Source organism: Lates calcarifer, linkage group LG16_LG22 (assembly GCF_001640805.2).
Source record: "Lates calcarifer isolate ASB-BC8 linkage group LG16_LG22, TLL_Latcal_v3, whole genome shotgun sequence".
In the NCBI taxonomy this organism is placed as follows: Eukaryota; Metazoa; Chordata; class Actinopteri; family Centropomidae; genus Lates; species Lates calcarifer.
This window is the reverse complement of record NC_066848.1, coordinates 10,284,515-10,304,750: the sequence shown is the minus strand read 5'-3', so window position 1 is coordinate 10,304,750 and position 20,236 is coordinate 10,284,515. Positions and strand designations below refer to the sequence as shown.

The following is a 20,236-nucleotide window of genomic DNA, read 5'->3' as shown; positions in this document are numbered from 1 at the left end:
TACTAAAATGATATCACACAAACCCATGAAGCAAACCTCTCGATATAAAATCTTAATTCAAAGGACAGTAAGCAGACATTATACTCCTAACTAAAGATGCTTTTACATTGGTAAGCTTGTGAAGGAAGTGCTGGGAAGCAGAAGAGGAATGAAAAGAAAGAAGGGCTGGGATAAAGAGAATACAGCTTCTTAAAATTGACCTGATTCATGGGCAATGTTGCCATAAAGGGGAACTGAAGCATGTCTTGGTGCATGTGCAGCTTCCCCTAAGCAGTGTCTTTAAAGACCTGCCAATCTTATACAGCTGAAATTCACTTTTAACTGGCATCTGCTACAAAGTCAGTCAGTTGAGACTATAAATGCTAAGATTTCCTGTGTAATGTGGGAACTTAAGCACGAAACTACAAGGAGAATCCTCTTAGCACAATCAGTGACCTGTGTAGGAAGAAAGTTGGATTTATGCCCTCTCTTTAAATAATGTCTTTTGAAAAACATTATGTAAATTTGAAAGGGAGGATAGTGAAAATACTGTGAAAACAAAGTTATTCACACTACAGCATCATGCATGATGGTGAGACGCTCACCTGAGAGCAACATTTCTATGGTCCTCCTCAACTCCAATAAAATCAAAATTTCGTATGAAAGTTTTATGTACTGACAAAACAAAATCTATAATTTCCATTACTGTAAGCACATATTGCATTATTTGCAATAACAGACTGATACCGCTAAGTGACAACAACAACAACTTCGCAAACAGCATTCACACCACAATCTTGAAGAGATGGAAACTCTTTACAGACCTGCAATATATATCCTGTGGATAAATACAAAATGTATAATCATACTTTGCAAGATCATAAGATCATCAAGCTAGAAAATCATTTTTAAATATTTCAAAATGAGATTTACTTTTAGGCCTGTTTAGCAAGAGTTTGTAAAGTTGTGGTTCAAACCTTGGTTTCACACATAATTCAACAGTTACAATGGTATTATGCTGTTGTACAAAGGTTTTTCCACTAAGCCAGTCCTCTGACAGAGAAAAGAAACATTGCCTTATCCACATTACAAGTTTCCTCTTGGCAGTGCAGTTACAGTTAACGGAAGTAGGGGAGGCCTGAGGGTGTTCGCCTGAGCGATGGCTGCTCATACCTTCTGTGTCCTGGCCCCAGCTGTGGGTTAGCAAAGAGAGGATTGCCATTCCTGTCCCCAGCCATCTGACAAGCCACCACCCCCGTTGCATCTTCTGTCAAGCCTTATTGCCTGCCCACCTGGACAAAAAAAAAAGAAGGGAAGAGAGGGTTTTTCATTCATGTCTCAGTGAGCCCTGCAGCCCTCACGCATGCACAGCTGTGACCAACACAAGCACAGACACACATACACATCTGCCTCCAGCATTATCATCAGGTCAATATTTTTGAATAACAAATTAATCTTGCAATCCAATTTTTCTAACAGTACATAACATAATCCACTGGATTATCCAAGTCAATCTGAATGCATGCAGTTACCTCTTTGAATTACTATACAAGCAGATTTTAATGGAATTACAGCCATTAGATCATTTAAATTGTCTCATGGGCTGGGCAGTATATCAAAAATTCAAGGTTACCCATGTGTAAAATCTCTTTCTATTGTAATTTGCTCGAGAATTTATTTAAGGTAAAACCTCTCGTCACTTTACAGAGGATTCAGAGCAAGTGGAACAAATTTTTCCCTTTTAACAGACAATTCATGAATGGTTGACTCATGCATCTGCTAGCAAGCTTGAATGGGTTGTGCATTAAGACCCCAAATGAAAGTAGTGTACTTCATTTTGGTGAAGATATGGACTTAATACAAACATGTTTTAACATACGCTGTAAGTGATGTTTTTGAAGCCCAATCCTAACTGCTTATGACTCATGGTAGCCATTTCTTCTGCAATTTAAGCCAAACCCCAGTCACCAATCTTGCTGAAAGAGTAAACTGCAAAGTTTTTAAAACACCTATCTAAGTCTACAGAAGGTGAATATTTTATACACGCAAGAGGAAATAGATATCGGATGGAATCTAACGGGATAACACTGTACAGACAAGTGAACAAAACATCCTTGTCAGAAGTTATCGCCTTGTATCACCAAAATCACAAGCCGCTAGTACCCAAGAGTCAAACAGTCAGAGCAAACTGCAGCACAGACAATGTATTAGCTCTATATATTACAATGGTGCCTGAACCAAACTGACAGTCTGGATTTACAGTAAATGCACCTATTCAGTTCTCTAGTGGAAATTACAAGCCAAGCAGTGCGTGCAGATTGTATGTTGAGCTTCCCCTGTCGTGCGTCGCACACATAAATCCATAGCACACACCCTCCAGCCTGAGCTGTGGGGGGAAGACAAGGTGTCACTACGAGGAATAGAGGGTTTTTTGGCTTCTATCTGTCTGAGCTATTTGATGTCACACCTTCTTCACAAGGCTTATTCTCAGAGCAGGTGATAAGCTGTGAAATCAGCTTTCAAAGCATATGCTAAGGGGACGGGAAAGGACTCACAGGCATCAACACTATCATATCAAAGCATGTTTGACAAAATCAAAATCTAACTCATACCATCAGCGCTTCCTCATTTGTGAGGATGATTTCCCTCTCTTTTTCACTGTTTCTCTTTTGCACACATTGTACAGTTTGTATTTGCTCACTTGCTGTCTTCCAAATCTGTGCAGACATACACCCAAACAAATTTTTACACCACTGAACCCAACACACCCAAACAACCAACATCTTGCATGTACACTCTGCGGACAGCAGGAGACAGCTGTGTTCTCTGCTCTTACAGTGCAACAACAAGAGCGATTTCACACTGGTTTCCTATTCTCTCACTGCCTTCTCATCTCTCCGACTCCCAGTGGTGTTCCCTTTTGAAGCAGATTCGATTTCCCACATTCATACATCTATCTTTCTTAAGGGGGGCTGAGTAAGATTGCTTTGATCCCTCTCACATGAGAAAACTCAGACCTGCACAACCAGCCACCCTGAAGAGACGAGTCATTTCTCTTCACAGCTTCCTCTAAATCTCTGCTTGGTTGACATGGGAACGCTGTATCTCATTTACATAGTCTAACAACGATGTTCCTTAAAACTTAATGAACAGGGCAACTGGAGAGATTGCTGACCGCGTGCTGAAAGAAAAATGGCTCCAATACTGTTTCCAAAGCAGTCCTCACATAGTGGTCCATGAGTCACATCATGAACAGATATCTACATTTTCAGCAACAATACAAGGATTTGATGTAACTTTAAAGGTGACAGACACTCTGCTTTATGTTAATGCATATCATGTAACCACAATCCAACCACAACCCTCTCCAAGCTAATTGGTTCTGCTGAATAAAAATGATTGCCTATATGTTTATACAGTATCTCTGCCATCACATCTCTTTGGCAGAACAGGGGAAAGTAATTAAACTTATGATGGAGGAGGTGGACAAGAAAGAGCAGTTTAAGGTAGGGTAGGAAGAGGTGAATGAAGCAATCACAGTTATGGATTACACAGAGAGTGAAGATGCAGTTCTTTATCCCCTAAGTGCAGGGGCTTTGCAGAAAAAAAGAAGCAGCAAGTAGTCTCTCTCTTTCTTCCGCTGTCTGTGTTTCTTCGATCGCCTCTCATCCGGCATTGAGTTCTGTTTCCACCTCTTCCTGTTCACGGGCTTTGGTGTTGACAGACTGTCAGAGATGTCTCGATAACAGAAATCACAACTTTTTATTAACTTGTTAAAGCTCCCAGCAAGTGGAAATGAATAAAGATAACCACTTAAATATTCAGACTCAGTCTCTTAATTAATAGCACAGACACACAGGAGCATCTTTAGGGGTTTGATGAAAAGTGACAAAAAAGGTACAAATCAATTGCTAATTTGTAGTAGTCATTTATTGCTAGCAGCAGATTGAAAAAACCAAAAAAAAATCAATTCAGTGCTCAATTTCTAAATATACCAACCAGAAGTGAAGTTTTTTCTATGCAGTTTTGTTAAAAGAACAACATTACCAAGTCTTTAAATGTTTGCTTTTGATTAGAGTGTAGTGTGTGCTTGGAGTAGATACAAAAGAGGTGAGGAAAAAAAAAAAAAAAAAAACGCTCAAAAGTGAAAATTCTATTCTTTCAGTTCATAAGACGGTGAGTCAGTAGCCCAGTGAAAGGAAGAGTTGTTAGTTCAGGTGTTGTTTAGGTGCTCCAACATGTGCGTCATCGTACCAGGGGATGCAATTTGCGTCAAAGTAAAGCAGTATGACTAGCAAGGTTTCAACCTGATGCCCAGTTCCCTGCTAACAGCAGCACTATTTGCTATAATGACTAATAACTTTAAAACTACATTTTCTTTTGGCCGGTGTCTAATTTCAATTTTTTGGTTTAAGTAATTTAAAAGTATTTTTCAATTGGCACAGCTTTTGGGTCTTTTTAATTTATATTGACAAAATAGTCAAATTAAACCGAGTCTTCATTGAAACATAAAACAATAAATTGCATGAAAGGTAAAGACATGTAAACACAAATGGACCAAAACGTCAGTCTTTTTGTCTGTTTTATGTCAAACATACATCTATTCAGCTCTACAACACAGCTGAAATTGCCAGACAGAAGATGTGGATCTGAGATGATGACCGCTCAAGCAGGGAAGTAATGACACCTCACTGTTTTCCAGCTGTTAAGTAGAGGTGTGGATGCTGCTTCACTTTGATAACTGACAATGGCAGAGTTTTAAGTGGGTCAGTCTAACACCAGTGTCTGTTAGATACGTAACAGCACAGTCAACTGCTGTAGCAGAACAAAATGTACTAGAGGAAGAAAATCTGACTGATGTGCCATTCCAATTTATCTTGACCATTACATATTTCACTACAGTCTAAAAACTAGTGTTGGGCTATACAGTACAGCTGAAATCATTATGGCTGTATTAACAAGAATATTTGGCAGTGGATACACATCATGGAATGTCAAATGTTTTTTTTTTGTTTGTTTGTTTGTTTTTCTTAAAATTGCATAAATTACTGTGTTCAATTATTATGCTTTACATGAGATCAAAATGATTCTTCTAAATTTTCATAAATGATAATACTGAATTATCACTGTCTCACTCAACACAGAAAAAGATACCAGCAGAATTACAGTGAAAATTTATCCATAACAATTTATATTATATATTATTTACTTCTCATGTGAAATTGTTTTTCTTTTTATATAACTGTAACTGAATATATTTGAGTATATTTCTGTGAATTTTCACCTTAGAAAATACTAAGATTGTAAAATATGCCAGGGTGCTGCCTCTGCTTTGAGCTTTGAACTGCGCTTTGACTTTGTTGCTGTCTTTGTCCTCTAGGGCAGGTGCACCCTGACACACTACTGTAATAACATTTGTGACAGTTGACTGTCAAAAGCACTGTAAATGTCTATAAATATATATAATCCAATTGTTGCTTAAAGCCACACATTTTTTGTTTTGCTTTGTACTCTAAATTAATAATTGTATACTTTGAAACAGCACATCTCACGGTGTTCCTCCAAACATGAATTAAATTGAGATTCATAGTTATGGTACAATAAGCTCATCAAGGTTGTGAAAGAAGCTGGTGACACTAAATTCCTTTTAATCCCTGCGCTGTACATTCCGTAATACAGTGCCTCACATGCTAACGTGCATCGTGCAGGTAATGAAAATTGTGGACTCTGTAGCAGAGGCACCAGATTACTTCTTGAGTGGCTCCTCCCCGTCTCCATTTACTGTACAGAACCATGTCATCCAATTGTCCAATTGTAAACCAAATGAGAAACAATGCACTATTAATTATGCAAAAATCTAAGTCACAACACCTGGGAGATGCCAGCAGCTCATGCATTCATGAATTAGATATCAGTGAATGCTATTTTACCCAATAATGCCAGAGTGCTCGGACAAACTGCAGCACAAGGAGTATTTGTTTAATCACCATGTTAACAATCTTATTACACCCCAATTAGAATTATAATAGAAGCAGACTGTCCTGTCATATTCAAATTTAAAACACCTGCAGGCAACAATCTCTATCCTTTTACAGGTACTCAGAACAATGAGGTATAATAAACAGCAGACTGGAAATGGATTGTGTTTTATACAGCCAACACAGATCAATTAAAAAATGCTTTGATATAACCTCATACCAAAACACCAAAGAAAGAAGCCAAGGCAGGTAAAAAAGGGTGCTATTTGGATTGTTTCATGACATTAAAAGCATTTGACTGGCTGGCTCAGTGGTTCAGAACTCTTTCCATTCAGTGAGAAGATGGAGCCTTTCTGTGTGTAGTTTGCATCAACTTGCTAAGTAATACACTTGTCAACCCTCCTTGCATTCCCAGGAGACTCTCAATTTCCACCAACTTCTCCCCAGTGTCCAACCATGTCGCACTTCTCACATATTTCACCCAATTATCAAACACATTCATGTATCCACAGGTACATGGCTCTCACCTGTCCAGAATGGCTGAGTTGGCACAGAGCCAGAGCAGAGATGTTATGCATAATTTCAGACATCCTGGAAGCTTCTTCCTCAAAAGACAACGATTTACTCCAAAATATGCTCACATAATATTGTGTGTGGTTGCTATGAGAGCTTTCTGAAAGCTTTAAGCTTTTTAATGCAGCAGATGACATTGCTAGTTGCTAAACATACAGTAACATCTCTTTCATTTTCAACCACAAATTATACACTGTACTTCTGTAGTTATAGTATACAAGTAAACACCACTATAAGATGGGAAAAAAGTTGCTAAATCGTAACACACCACAGCCAGGTTACTAACCATGAGTGTCTTTTGTGCAGCTGTAATGTGACATTATACAATATGTAGCTACAGGAGGTACAGTCAATTAGTCACAAATTCATAAAAATAAGAACATAGCACAATTCATCTCCAACATATGCTTTATTCCCCAAACCATTCCAAAGTTTTTGGCAATCTTGCCTTCTTCTGGAAGGCAGTCATGTATATAACATAGCATTGTTGACAGTAAATATTCTAGATATTCTTTTCAAAAGTAATGATTATTTTAATTAGCAATTTGCTGGAAAATACTGATGCATGCATCTGAGTTTCTTTGGTACCAATGTGACACCTCTCAAAGTCTTGTTTTGTCTGACCAACAGTCCAAGAACTCTCTTTAATATATAAAAATATTCGGTTAATAATGATATAAAAACACAGGCAGACAGTAAATTCTCACAATGGAGAAGCTGGAACCAGATAATCTTTGCATTTTTGCTTAAAAAAACACATATCTTTCTGTTGGACCACTAATCAACTTATTGTTTCAGCTTTACAAAATTTCAGCCACAAACACAAAATAGGATAGTGCAGCTTAAGCCTAGCTTATGTATGATTAGGACTTCAGTTCAGATAGATGGTAAACGGCTACATTTAGCTTGGCCATTTGGCATGACCACTAGGGGATATTTGGTGTTCAGTGTCTTGCCTTCCACATGCCGACAAAAGAAACTGGGGATTGAACCATAAACCCTGTGATTAATAGACAGCCCACTCTACCCACTGTCCCCAATTCAGAGCATTTAAACACAAAGTGGTGAAACCTGAGATGAGAAGTGATGATCTAACAGCGTAGAGTCACACACTGAAGTCGTTCCAGTAAATGACACATCACACGTATGTAATGTCTCACCTGGGCCTGTAAACTGATCTTAACAGCCTGAAAAACAAGAATGTAACATACCTGTCACAGTAACATAACACCAACTGCTGAATGCTGAGGTGTCACTTAAAACTAGGGAGTATAAATAAACCTGATACCACTTACAGCAACGTCACACACAGACACACACGTGCATGCAAGTTCAGAAAATCCACAAAAAGCAACCTAATTTATTAAAAAAAAAACAAACTCAATGTTAAGTCAGTCTGGTTAGCTGTGCAAGACCAGGGCAGAGCTATTCATTACCTACTGTGAGATGTAATCAGTGGTAGCAAAGGAGCCCCAGTGCTTTAATGACAGGAGTGATTAGCCCCAGCTAACAGACTGGCTGGCACGTGGCTCACAAACACCAAACAGAAAGAGGTCAGGCTACACATCCAACCCACCTACACCAGTTCATAGATACAAATACAATTCATTAACTGATTATTGGTAGGTATTTGATCACTGAGACAAGCAGGCTTTGAGATGACTCATGTTACTCATGCTCTGCACTCCAGGACCAGACACTCTTTCACACTCCCCCATAATTTCAGCTGTACCAGGCAACCATACTTTACTACGAAGACTAAATGATAAAAACTGGACTTGGTATCAGTAAGCTGCACACATCCTGCTTATGGTTGCTAATCAAGCTAGTCAGTGACCAAGTTCCAGTTCCCTGTGAATGGAGCCCTCGCTTGCACTTGCTGCCATTTAGGAAACTGCTTTTTAATTTGCTCTTAAAGTCACACTGAAATGAAAAATGGCTTTTACACCTCATTAGTTTTTCATTTTCCATGCCATGATACATGCCTATTTAACAGTAAATGCCAAAAAAAAATTACATTTTTAAATTTTTACATTACAAAAGTAAATAACTTCAATCTGTAATGACTCCTTCAGAAAAAAAAAACTACGTCCCCATACAACTACCCCATGCAGTTGCTGTTCCTAATAAATATCAAATTGGTTCAAGCTTTTGAGTGATCACCCCCTGCATTAGAGCCTGCCTTGATCTTTCATTACAGTCTGACAAATTAGGGAAGCAAGACATTCCCAAAATGCTTTTTACTGACAATTTAAGTCTCAACTTATTGCTTAATGAAGGCAGAGAGGTACACAACCAGAAAGTGAACTAGAGCCAGGCGATATATCAACATGACAACATATCATATAGGGCTGTCATTACCACAATTAGTCATCCATCATTGGGAAAAACAGTGTTTAATGTAGTGTCACATTGTACTACAAAGCACATGCTAAAAAACAACTGAAGCATTTTATTTAAATGGCAGATGGCAAAATAAGTGTTTTCTAACAAGCTCCCATTGCATTGTTCTAAAATTTAATTTACTTGTTTGTCTTCAGTCACTAACACTGCAGGTGCTTCCCTCTGCAGGATGATGTAACTGCTATTATGAGTGATTCCTAAGTGAGTGCTCGTTGCATGCATGAAGCTGTGGGAGAGAGTAGCCCTCAGTGCGAGCAGTGATCTCAATGTGCACTTGACACAGAAATGAAAAGCTATTATGTAGTTAATGTTCATTCGGTTTCCCTGATTATATATATATTTTTTTTTCATCCCACCTGTGTCACGAGGTGCATTTTATCATATTCCCTGTGAAGAAGCGAGCTGAGCTGAATTGTGCTGATGCTAAACACAGTCATAAAGGTTGGGATGTTTAGCCTGGGTATTTCGGCTGGAAATACTGAACCTAAAGGGAAAATGTATAAACACCATTATGTGCTTTTGTAAAGTTGCTACCAGCAAATGAAAGATTTAATGTGGGCCTTGAGTGCTCTCATGATTATTATGATGGGCCAGGATGGTTTGAACATGATAAACCCTGTGCACCTGTTTATACAATGTACTTTCACAGACAAAAATATGCTTGTTCTAAGTAGAAAAATTAGTGAATCTGCATACACAATAAGGGGGTTTCCTAGATTACTAGAAATAATGACTTAATATATAAGTAAAGATGTGGTGATGATGAGCAGTAGGAACATATCTAAAGGTCAAGTTTAATGGTTAACCTCACAAACAAATTGTCTAACGTGTGTGTCTACACAGACAGCGTTGTGTGACCAGCACATTAACAGAATGGCAACTATGGCTCCAGTGTTGTGTCAAAGTCAGATACTGTTTCCGTTCCGTCAGAATTTGGCTTCCCGGAGAGCTCACCTTCTGTGGTTAGGGTTAGGTTCAGGTTAACCTATGGGGAAGCACAGACTAACTTTTGTTAAGGATGTAAAATGTGGCAAAATAATGAATAAAAGAACATATGAGCTATTAGTTTGAAGAACTGTCAGTTGTCTATTACATGTCATGTCACATTGCATGGTTGTTATCTACTGTTGTGAGTTGCAATGACAGGACAGTTGATTTTGCAATACTTTGTTTTAATGATGTGGAATACAGCTAATGGGTTAAGTTAAGGCTACAATCAGATAGGGGCTACAATCATATATTACTGCACATTTTGATACAGGCTATTACATGTTATAAAGTGAGGCAGGATAACATATGATAAGCAGTAATGGCCTGTTGGCTTTTATGCCACGGTATTATCTGGTGTCAGAGGAAAGTGATGGCTGCAGGACATGAAGGAGCAGCTGAGGAGCAGGCAGCAGAAAGTTAGCATGATATGGATGAAAAGCAGTGGGGTGCACCACCATCTTCTGTTGAAGTCAAGAATATACTGTTACCAGTTTTGTTGAATAAATTACAGGGCAAAACTTAAAATCAAAATGAGTCTGCACCATAATTGGACCAAACACAAAAAGCACTCAGCGCTGCAGTATGTCATAATATTAAAAAGACCATATGTCATTCTCAATTATTTGTGAATAACTCATAATAGGAAGCTGAAAAGTAAACCTACATGCAGTGCAAGTAAGTAGATAATGTATTCAGCTGCATCTAATGTCAACAGAGCCTGGTGGTCCACTAAATCTCTCATTTTCTCTAATTCAGAGCGAGTGAGGCACAGATCTCAGAGGTTCTAATCCCTTAGCCTTAGTCATCTCATGACCACATTCTAAATCTCTAAACCCTCGCTGAGCTCAGTCCATGTGGATGCCCCGACCACTCTACGCTGTCTGCTTAGCATCAACAATGCCCTATCCATGTCACAAGGCACACTGCTGTGCACAATAGGAACCACTTAGCAACATGGTCTTAAACACATGCAGCTGATGCCAGACAAAAGAATGTTTTTTTTTTTTTTTTCAAAAATCTTTCACTTCACTGGGTGACTTTTACCCCCGTTAATCGCAGCATGGCTGCGACTGTCACAGGGTTTGTCTCTAAGCTTTAACACATAATGGAACGACTAATCCCTCCACAGAAAAATAGAATCCAAAAGGGAATGTTTAGAATTATGAAGCATGTGGTCACTTTTGTGGATTTATCTGGATGAATAATAGTGTTGCAAATGCACGATACAGTATGTTTGAGGAAAAGTTCAAAGGACTTGGACAACACAGTAAGTGAGTGGACCACTATGCATTGCATCTGCTGCTTGCACTGTAGACCCGAATAAAGTGATGAAAATATCCTCCACTTCTATCTGGTCTTCCAAGGTCACGACAACCACTCAATCCATTTTTTAAATCTATACCTGGCAGCTGCATTATGCCTTATGGATTTGTAAGCCTCAGCCTCTGAGATTAGACATCTCAATTCTTATTATTATTATTACTCACATTTGTAAAGAAGTTCCATGTACGCTATGGGCTCTGCCAAGATATGTGAAATAAAACCTACATTTCTGCTTTTAAGAATCTGCATGTGTGTGAGTTATACCAGCCACTACACAATGTGATACACTCACCCTCTGTGGCTTCCTCTGGCTGCTACAGATACTTCAAAGGATTCTTTAATGGCTGGTATAAAAGATAGAGTGCACTCATTTGTATTGAAATTGGCCTTTTATGTGCCAACACAGCCCCGTGAGTAACATTCAGGTGAATATGTGTCATGGTGACTCTTCAAAAGTTCAGTAAAGGCACAGTAAGGCACTACCTAAAAGCATAACCCCAAAGGGCATCTTTGAGCTCAACTGCCACATCCTTAAGATACTGAAGCACTGACACATCTAAATAGAAACAAGTGATTTAATGGAAGACAGCCAAACCATACACTATCTAGTAATAACCTATGGTTAGAAAAAATAGTTTCATTTGTTGTGTCTATTAAACATATACAATTTAGGTGGTGCTGGTAAGAGATGGATACCTAGGTACAATGTTTGTCATAATAATGTGACAATATTTAGGCATTTGGTTAGGTGTTTACATCTCTGTAGGAGTTTAGGCCAGAGTAAGAATCTATGAGGGCAGTTAACAGCTGATATCTAAACTCAGACAAGACAGTGTTTGGCTTGGAGCTAAGTAGGAAATTCAGCAGGGTGTGTCCTTCATTTATAAAAATAAATACCAGCAAATGTATGTTCTGTATGTGTATGTGTGTGTGTGTGTGTGTGTGTGTGTGTGTGTCTCACTTAATCTAATGTCTAGTATGTACATTAACAAACTCAGGCAGTGTAGTTTTTACTTGTCATTACTGTATACATTTACCAAAGCAAGCTAAATGTGGTTGAAAAGATAATGTTTACAGGTAATTTACATTTTTTATAATACTGGGGGTGTATGAACATATTTAATGTTATGGTGTCAATTACACCATAACATTGTGTACTATACTGTAATGGTGAGAAACATGGCAGAGAATAACTTTCAGAAAGTTTGGCCTTCACTGTTGTCTGCACTGCAGAGCACCACAGTGTTTAAAGCATGGCTCAAGGGAATTTCTGCAGTGGTGACAGGCACCACAGATGTAATGCCAGCCACCCTCTAGTCAACAGCTCACAGCTGGAACACACCCAGTCAGACTGAAGTCACAATAAACAAATAAATATTGCAAATGCCCTAAATTCAACTTTCAAATGGTGTTTTCATTGCTTCAATTATGCCTGTAGTGAAACGCAAATCAGACTTCCTTTTCCTTTTCTTTTTCAATAAACACCTCATTACAAAGTAAACTAATAACTGGTCAAAGGCCAAAACACATCTACTTTGCTCTCAGGACATAGTGTCTCACTGGCATTTCCACTAAATGCCTCTCAGGGGAGGAAAAAAAAATTTTCAACAGATGTTGACCACCTAGTTACCAATATGTGATGTGTGATCTGCATTTAATTAAGAAAGAATATGAAATCCTAGACTTCAGTGACTTTACTGCTTGGTTTCTGTACAATACCTCAATGTCTGTATGCTTATTAACTGTGACTTTCTTTCCCAACATAACATATGCTGGTTTCTGTTTTCTTTAAGAGAATCCATACTTAGCCTTGAGATATTGCCTTTGTTGAAGGATTTCAATGCACGATATATGTAAATATTTAGTTGAATTTTTCACACATTATAAGTGGACTAACATGTAAAACTTGTGACAAATCCATAACTGACAGAGGGGAGCAAAGGAAGAGATGCAGACAATTTGAGACTGATGGAGGAGAAAGGAAAGATCCACCGCTCAAGAAATGTGTGATTATATTAAAATAAATACTCCCAAACTACACTGACATCACTCCCCTAGTGCACAGATCAGATCATCTGTCTATCCCTTGTACCACACCTGTGTACCTGTGTACTAGTACTAATGGTTCCCATTCGCACATTTCATTCCACTACAGGTGGCAGTGATGAAATAGAGAGTTTACTGCCTCTGATATCTGACACTGAGCTGCTGATCTGATAATGGTGTTCTTACTGTGCAGTACCCACCCTCCCCCACATGGAAACAGAGAGAGAGAAGGTGGTAAATCATAACACAGACTCACAACCTACAGCATCTCATCTGAATCTGTGAAAGAATATCACTGGAAATTAAAACACCAGGAGGAAGGTGAAAAGGAAGAAAAGGCATTTCACAATAGCTCCTGTTTCCTCTTCCTGTCACTATCCACTTGGGCCCAAATCATTTCAGGCATCACTACCCACGAGTCTCTTATCAAATAATATTGAAATGGTTACCCCGAGGTGTCCATTGTGCATATGAATAAAGTCATATTTGCTGAATGATAACTAAGTTACGATAGTAATTCACTGTGGGGAAAATATTCTTTATCCTATGATGAAATCCCATTTTTATAACTCTTGTTTTTTCACTCTGTTTAAAACTTTTGCTATCAGGTTTCACAATGAAGCACACACTGTATTTTGAAATACCAAATCCAAAACTGCTTTGCAGTGCTAAAGGTGTAACCATTTGTAGAATTACTTACTTGACCTTCCACCCTCAGTCTTGCCTGTTTTTGGTGAAATTCTGGTGTTTAATGGATATTATCTAGCCAAAAGTTAAAGCTGCTCTTAGTATCTGTAGCATCACTGTATTTTCAAAAGAAAATATAAATATAATATAATATACAATATACATTCCTGATTCATTTTTAAAGGTAATATCCTCAACAGGAACCAGTAGGTTTGAGTGCCAAGCATATCCAGACTAATGCACTGGTAGTTTTGGTCTTTTCATGGGATTTGTTGCCAGTGATAAAAACATAAGTTGTATCTTGTACCTGGCAGTGGCTTATGTTAGACATTCTAGCATAAGACAATACAATATGCCTAAAATACAACTTAAAAAAAAAAAAAAAACTCCCAAGATTGTTTTCTGTCTTCATTGCTCAAGGGCTGCAAAATGAGTGCACTCTTATTTGTTACAGCACCAGAATGCTTTTTGTGGGAAGTGCTGATGCAACAGACAAGATTAGATCATTAGTCAGTCATGGGAGTGTTGCAGGCCTTGTTAATTACTGTTTTATCAGACAGACACACACACGTCTGCCTGGTGCGACCGCATGTAATGAAGAGGTGAAGACTAAATGAATGTTAACTGTTCACCCAAAGCAATCTGACCATGAGGTGCCTTGAGCTGTGTAGCTGTTGCCTGCTGAGCATTGTATTTCAATACTGAGATAATGCTGAGGTGGAATAACGCAGGAAGCCATCCAGTTCTCTAACAAGCTGCTCTCTGATATAACCCGCTATATCTACTTGGGGCCGACCACCCAGTGGGACAATTAGTCTCATTTTAACTTCCACCTGTATGCGCCACACCCTGCAGGCTTTCCTCACCATCCTTTGGTATGAACAAGACACTCCATTACTTCTGATAATTCACCACCGCCTAATCTATCCCCTCTGGTTCACTTCAGTTACCAGAGTGTTTTATAACCTTTTTAGTTCACCCTATTAATACTTAAAGAGAGGATGCCTTGAGCTGCCTGTCTTCCATCATGACAGTAAAAATGGTGTACACCTTTTACTAGTCCTGAAGCTCATATCAGTGGTAAATACTTCACATCAATCAAGCTACAAACACCAAAGCTGCAGTGCCAAAGTACCTTAATGCACAGTTCATCTAATGGCCTCAAGAAAAACCCAAAGAAAGTTCAGGATCTTAATGCTAATTCCACTGCCAGCTTATACTTGTCTTGGAGGCCATTGTGAAAATGGCTGTAAACCAACTTCCAAGTTGGAAAACCTCCTCTCACAAATCTACAGATGTTACAGATCTACACCATCTACATTTTTATACATTCTATGGAAACTACAACACATCTCAACAGGTGGTGGACAGCATTTGTCACTACAAAAAGTAATTGACAGATTAATGAATGATGAAAATGATCACTGGCTGCAGTCCAACATGGTATACTTTATGTCTTTTTACATCACAGTAATAATATACTTTATGATATAGTGCATTTTCTGGAAATTCAACTGATAATATATGAGATGAGTCTCTTTTTAGTCAATTAAGACAAGATTATTCAGATCTGTCAAGGTGCTACATCACACTGATGCAAAATCCTATAAATTCAACATATTATACAATGTATTTTACATATATCACATAAATGTTCAGACAGTTTCAAAACATAGCACATATATAAAACTTATATTAGTCTCTGATTGAGTATCCAAAAGAGTATCCAGGGCCCTGCATCCTACAGTCTGACGTACAAGTGCCCACAATTTTCCCTCTCAGACAGGGCTCTTACCTACCTACAGTGCATAATGCAAATCCCCATAGGCACTGCCCACTGAAAGTAATATTACATAGAAATGCTTCTATAGAAGAAAATGCAGTACCTTGTGCTAGTGCACCTTTCAGGCAACTAATAAATATCCTTTATTTCCAAAACTCTGCTGCCTCTTCAGATGTGATGCACCACAACTTGTCAAATCATTATTTAAAAAGGACATAAAAACCATTGACAGTTACATGCTAAATACCAAGGTATTTACATACACGTACACACACATACACACAGAGTACATGAACATATGGTGCAAAGGCTATTTGAAGTTGATTATCTAACATCCAAGGGCAGGTGTCTAATTACACACCATCAGCATAGCATTGTTTGTTAATCAAGAAGCCTGAAAAGCAGTACTAGCAGTACTAAATGTTAAAAGCATCAACGTATACCTAGTTTTCTGACAAGCCCTTACTTTGGACTTTTTTCTTCAATGGTGTTTATAGCTAAAAGGCCTTAACTCAAGGCCCACTTACTAGCTTCTGCTGGAGCTTTTATACCTTTTACATTACAGCAGCAAAAAGCACTGGATAGCACTGCCTTCTCAAAAAAAAAACCTTTTTATTTTCAAGAACAACACATGTAACTAATAACAAAAAAGTGTCACTGCAGGACAGGCCATTGGAACTGGCACACCTAAATGGAATGCAGCTGCCATTGACGTTATCAATTACTTACCACTAATGTTATTAATTAATGAATAACCTTTGGGCTGATGATATAGGGTTTCTCTACTTGCATGGATGTTCTGTCAATGGCAACACAAGGTCCAGATCCAGACTGCAGCTGTTAGTCAAATTAGCTTACTTTAAATGTGATTGCTCTACAGCTGTTTGTGGCATATAGAAAACCAGCACAGCATTAACTCTGCGACCTTACACTAAAATAATGCAAACTTGAAAAAGGGTTTCATAGTCGGAATAGAGTTTAAGTTTCTTTTAGGTTCATTATCATAGCAGAGGCTTCTAAATAAGAGATACTGTAATTGCACAAGAGGTGATTATATTATCATTTTGCTATTTTGGCATGTAAAATAAATGACGGTATGCCTCAAGTTTTTCTCTGACAACTGTGAGGTCCCAAACACCAAGTAAACCACTCAAAGGACTCCATGCACAGGTTGGTTGATGCTGTAGTGTAGCTGACTGCAGTCACCAGGAGACATGGGATTTTACTTACTTACTATACTATACTATACTGCAGTAATTTGGACTTCTAAGACGATTACTAATATCTTTAGAAAGGATTTCGTAACCAAATCAACATTGATAAGATTGTTTTAATGTACTACTATGAGCCTGTGAAAAGTGTGTGTGTGTGTGTGTGTGAATTAAGTTTTGAAGGAGCATGCATTTCCTCCCCCGTCACTCACATTCGCAGGGGAAGTTATTGCATGCCAATCGTGTTCTCGACTAAATACTGTAATTGATATGCATATTAGGCGAGATACAAAAGTCAACTAATAAGAAACGCAGCTGTCGACGCTCAGCCAGTCAACTGGGACACTCATTACGGTTTCCTCACAAAAAAGAGACTATTTCGGTAATCACGCTCAAATAAACCAATAGCTCATTTGAAATATTTATTTAAAAAAAAGTCGCAGTCAGCATTAGCCTCCTGCCTGGTATGTCAAACAAATAACTGCATTTTACAGTCAACCACGGGCATTAATGGGATCTCATCCTTAAATAATCCAAAGTGAACACTGATGCGCTCATTCAGTGTTTGAAAACTTCACCCTCCAGAGATTAGCAGCACAGATCAGGGCAGAGTTTAGGTGCACGACTGCGCCCTGCAAATGGATTATTCATTTCACGGCGGGAAATCGACATGACACGGTGAAAATATTGGCAATGAAAGCCTCACTAAACAACGTACTATTTCGTCGTCAGACACACAATTACTTCGGGAGCACCGATTGGGCGACTTGCGCGTGTCACAACGCCAATGTGGCAATTGACGCGCCTAAAATGTAACGATATTGATCCAGAAAATTAAAGAAAACGTCTTACCATGTTTTGGCTCCAGAAGTGCTCAACAAAAATCCTTTTAGGCGGGCAATGGAGCCACAGACACCGGCTGGCAGGGCAGCTGCAGCCTCCTCACACGGGCACATCAGCACTCTGCTGCCCCAGTGTCTTTAGTCCGACACAGCAAGAGACAGCAACAATTCACCGGAGGGCTGTATCCTGGGTCTAATGCGAGCAAACTGCACGGAGCAGCCCAAGTATCTCTCTCTCTCTCTCTCTCTCTCTCCCCCGCTCTCTCTCTCTCTGTCTCTCTCTCTCTCTGTGTGGCCATGACGTGCAAAGCAGGTAATCTTATTACATCGGTCAGTAAAGGTGAGCTGGATAAGGCTCGGTTGCCCCTCCTCCCACCTCATATCTGCTAGACATGCACCTGACCAACTCAGGTATATACCCCCAGATGGATTACATTCAACAGAATCCCTTCCCTATTCGATAAAACAGGAAGGAAAATAGTCACCAAACAGTCACGAAGGTCAAACAAATCCATAACTTATTACAGTGTGAGGACTCTCTCATCACAGTGAATCTGTAGTTTCTGACTGAAGGTCAACAAAAGCCATTAAATGTCAGTTGTCAATTGTTTCAGAGTTAAATCCATTAGTCTGGTCTGTCTGCACCGATTTGAGTGGAGCTGAGAAATAATACCACTGGGGGCAGTTAGCTATGATTCACCTGTCACTTTGCAACAATCACTGGCCTTTTCTTCCCTCCAGCTTAACCAACAACAAAAAGATCCCCATCAATATACTCTAATTAGCTGCCGTGCTGAATAAGTCCTGACTAAAGGTTGCAGGGAATATTCAATAAAACAGCTTCTACACAAGAGACACAGCTGGGGGTCTTGTTCACAAAAGAAATGTCAACAGTGGTAAGATTTCTGACAATTCTTCTGGCAGTATGAAGTTACCTTTCTCAAAGAGTAGGTGTAATTTGTTGAGATATGGAACAACTTGCCAGTGTCTATTAGGACTTTTAACAAAAGCAGACACTGACAGAGGAAGTCATAATAAACTAACTACATAAAAACAGGGAACGGCACAACATTCAAACAAATGGAAAATAAACTGACAGTCTTGAATTCAAGCATCATCAAAATCATTTCTTTAGAGTTGTGGTTAACCTGTAAAATGTCACTGGAAAAAAAAGTAAAAGAAAACAACCATGAGCAATGAAAGGCGGTGGGGGCTGGTAGGGAAGAGATGAGTAGTGTCAACAAAAGTGTATCTGAATAACATGGACATAGAAGGCTGAGAACCACTGCTCTAAATAATACTATTAACATGTATAATTCAGAGAGGAATGGATGGACTTACATTGGGAGCTTTAAACTGTGTCTCACAGTTATCATTGAATCAATGTGCTTAGATTCTCTTGACCATGTATAATTCAGGACCACAGACTCAGAGAGAGAATCATGTCAGTTTGTGTTTGACATTGGCAGAGGTAGCAACTACCTTTATAAAAGAATGTAGCTGTATTTTTTTTAATGTAATTACTGTTGTGTGATTTGTAATTTCAAAAGACATGCAGCACATTTTTTAAATGAAATATCAGACCCATTATTACGACGCAAGACAAGACAAGATAATTGCATATTTGTCCATGCCAAACTAACATTTCTCTATAAATAGCATTCCAAATGGCATGTATAGGCCCTGGATGAGCATGAAGAGCTAATCCGGGTTAAGTCATCACTACCTCCACTTGGCCTAGCTTGTTTTTGGTATGAGGAAGGCTTTGAGCAAAAGCTCTCGAATAATCAGCCCCTGCCACAGTACTAATTTTCCCTCTCATCTTGCCTCTACTGCTGCAGAGAAAAATGAGGGGCTAAAGTTCAGACAGGAGTGAAGACACTCCACAGAGGAGGGTGATTAAGGGATATGCTGCTCTTGGGAGAAAGTCTCATCTCAGTGCCCCAATGAAGTCTTCTTAGTTCAAATCACCCAACTGGCAGCATACATATCCAGGTTTGTGGGTATACAGGTTGTGTGTATAGAGAGGTTATGTATGTATGTATCTGATCTACTATGTCAGCGGAAAAAAAAAAGAGAAAGGAATAAGTGAGAAGTATAACACTAACTGCAGGCACTTGTCTAATATGGTTTCATAACTAGCAATTAACAGGCCTTTCACTCGTCATTATTCAATTATTCATAATAGCACTCTTCAAATATCTGCAGAGTGTGTACCCATCCTAATAATGTTTGTATAAAAGTAATGTGGAAACAAGCTTTTTATATTACAAAAGGATCAGTTTCTGTGGCCTGAGTTGGACAAGTAATACATAATTCAACTAAAACTTTGATAGCTTTCTCTCTTTAAAACTAATTAAGCATGCACAATAATACTTTTAACCAGGAGCAGTTAAGTTGACTTTGAGGTACCATGTATTC

General features: G+C 38.7%; 1 protein-coding gene across 1 annotated transcript in view; it reads right to left on the bottom strand.

The window, feature by feature from the left end:
• LOC108897227 (protocadherin-15) overlaps positions 1 to 20,236 on the bottom strand; it is a 170,206-nt gene that overhangs the window by 117,526 nt on the left and 32,444 nt on the right. Inside the window, exon 3 of the mRNA XM_051076797.1 lies at positions 1,153 to 1,271. Within this exon, the coding sequence (XP_050932754.1) occupies positions 1,153 to 1,243 (91 nt within the window). The 5' untranslated portion in view covers positions 1,244 to 1,271. The remainder of the gene's footprint in view (positions 1 to 1,152; positions 1,272 to 20,236) is intronic.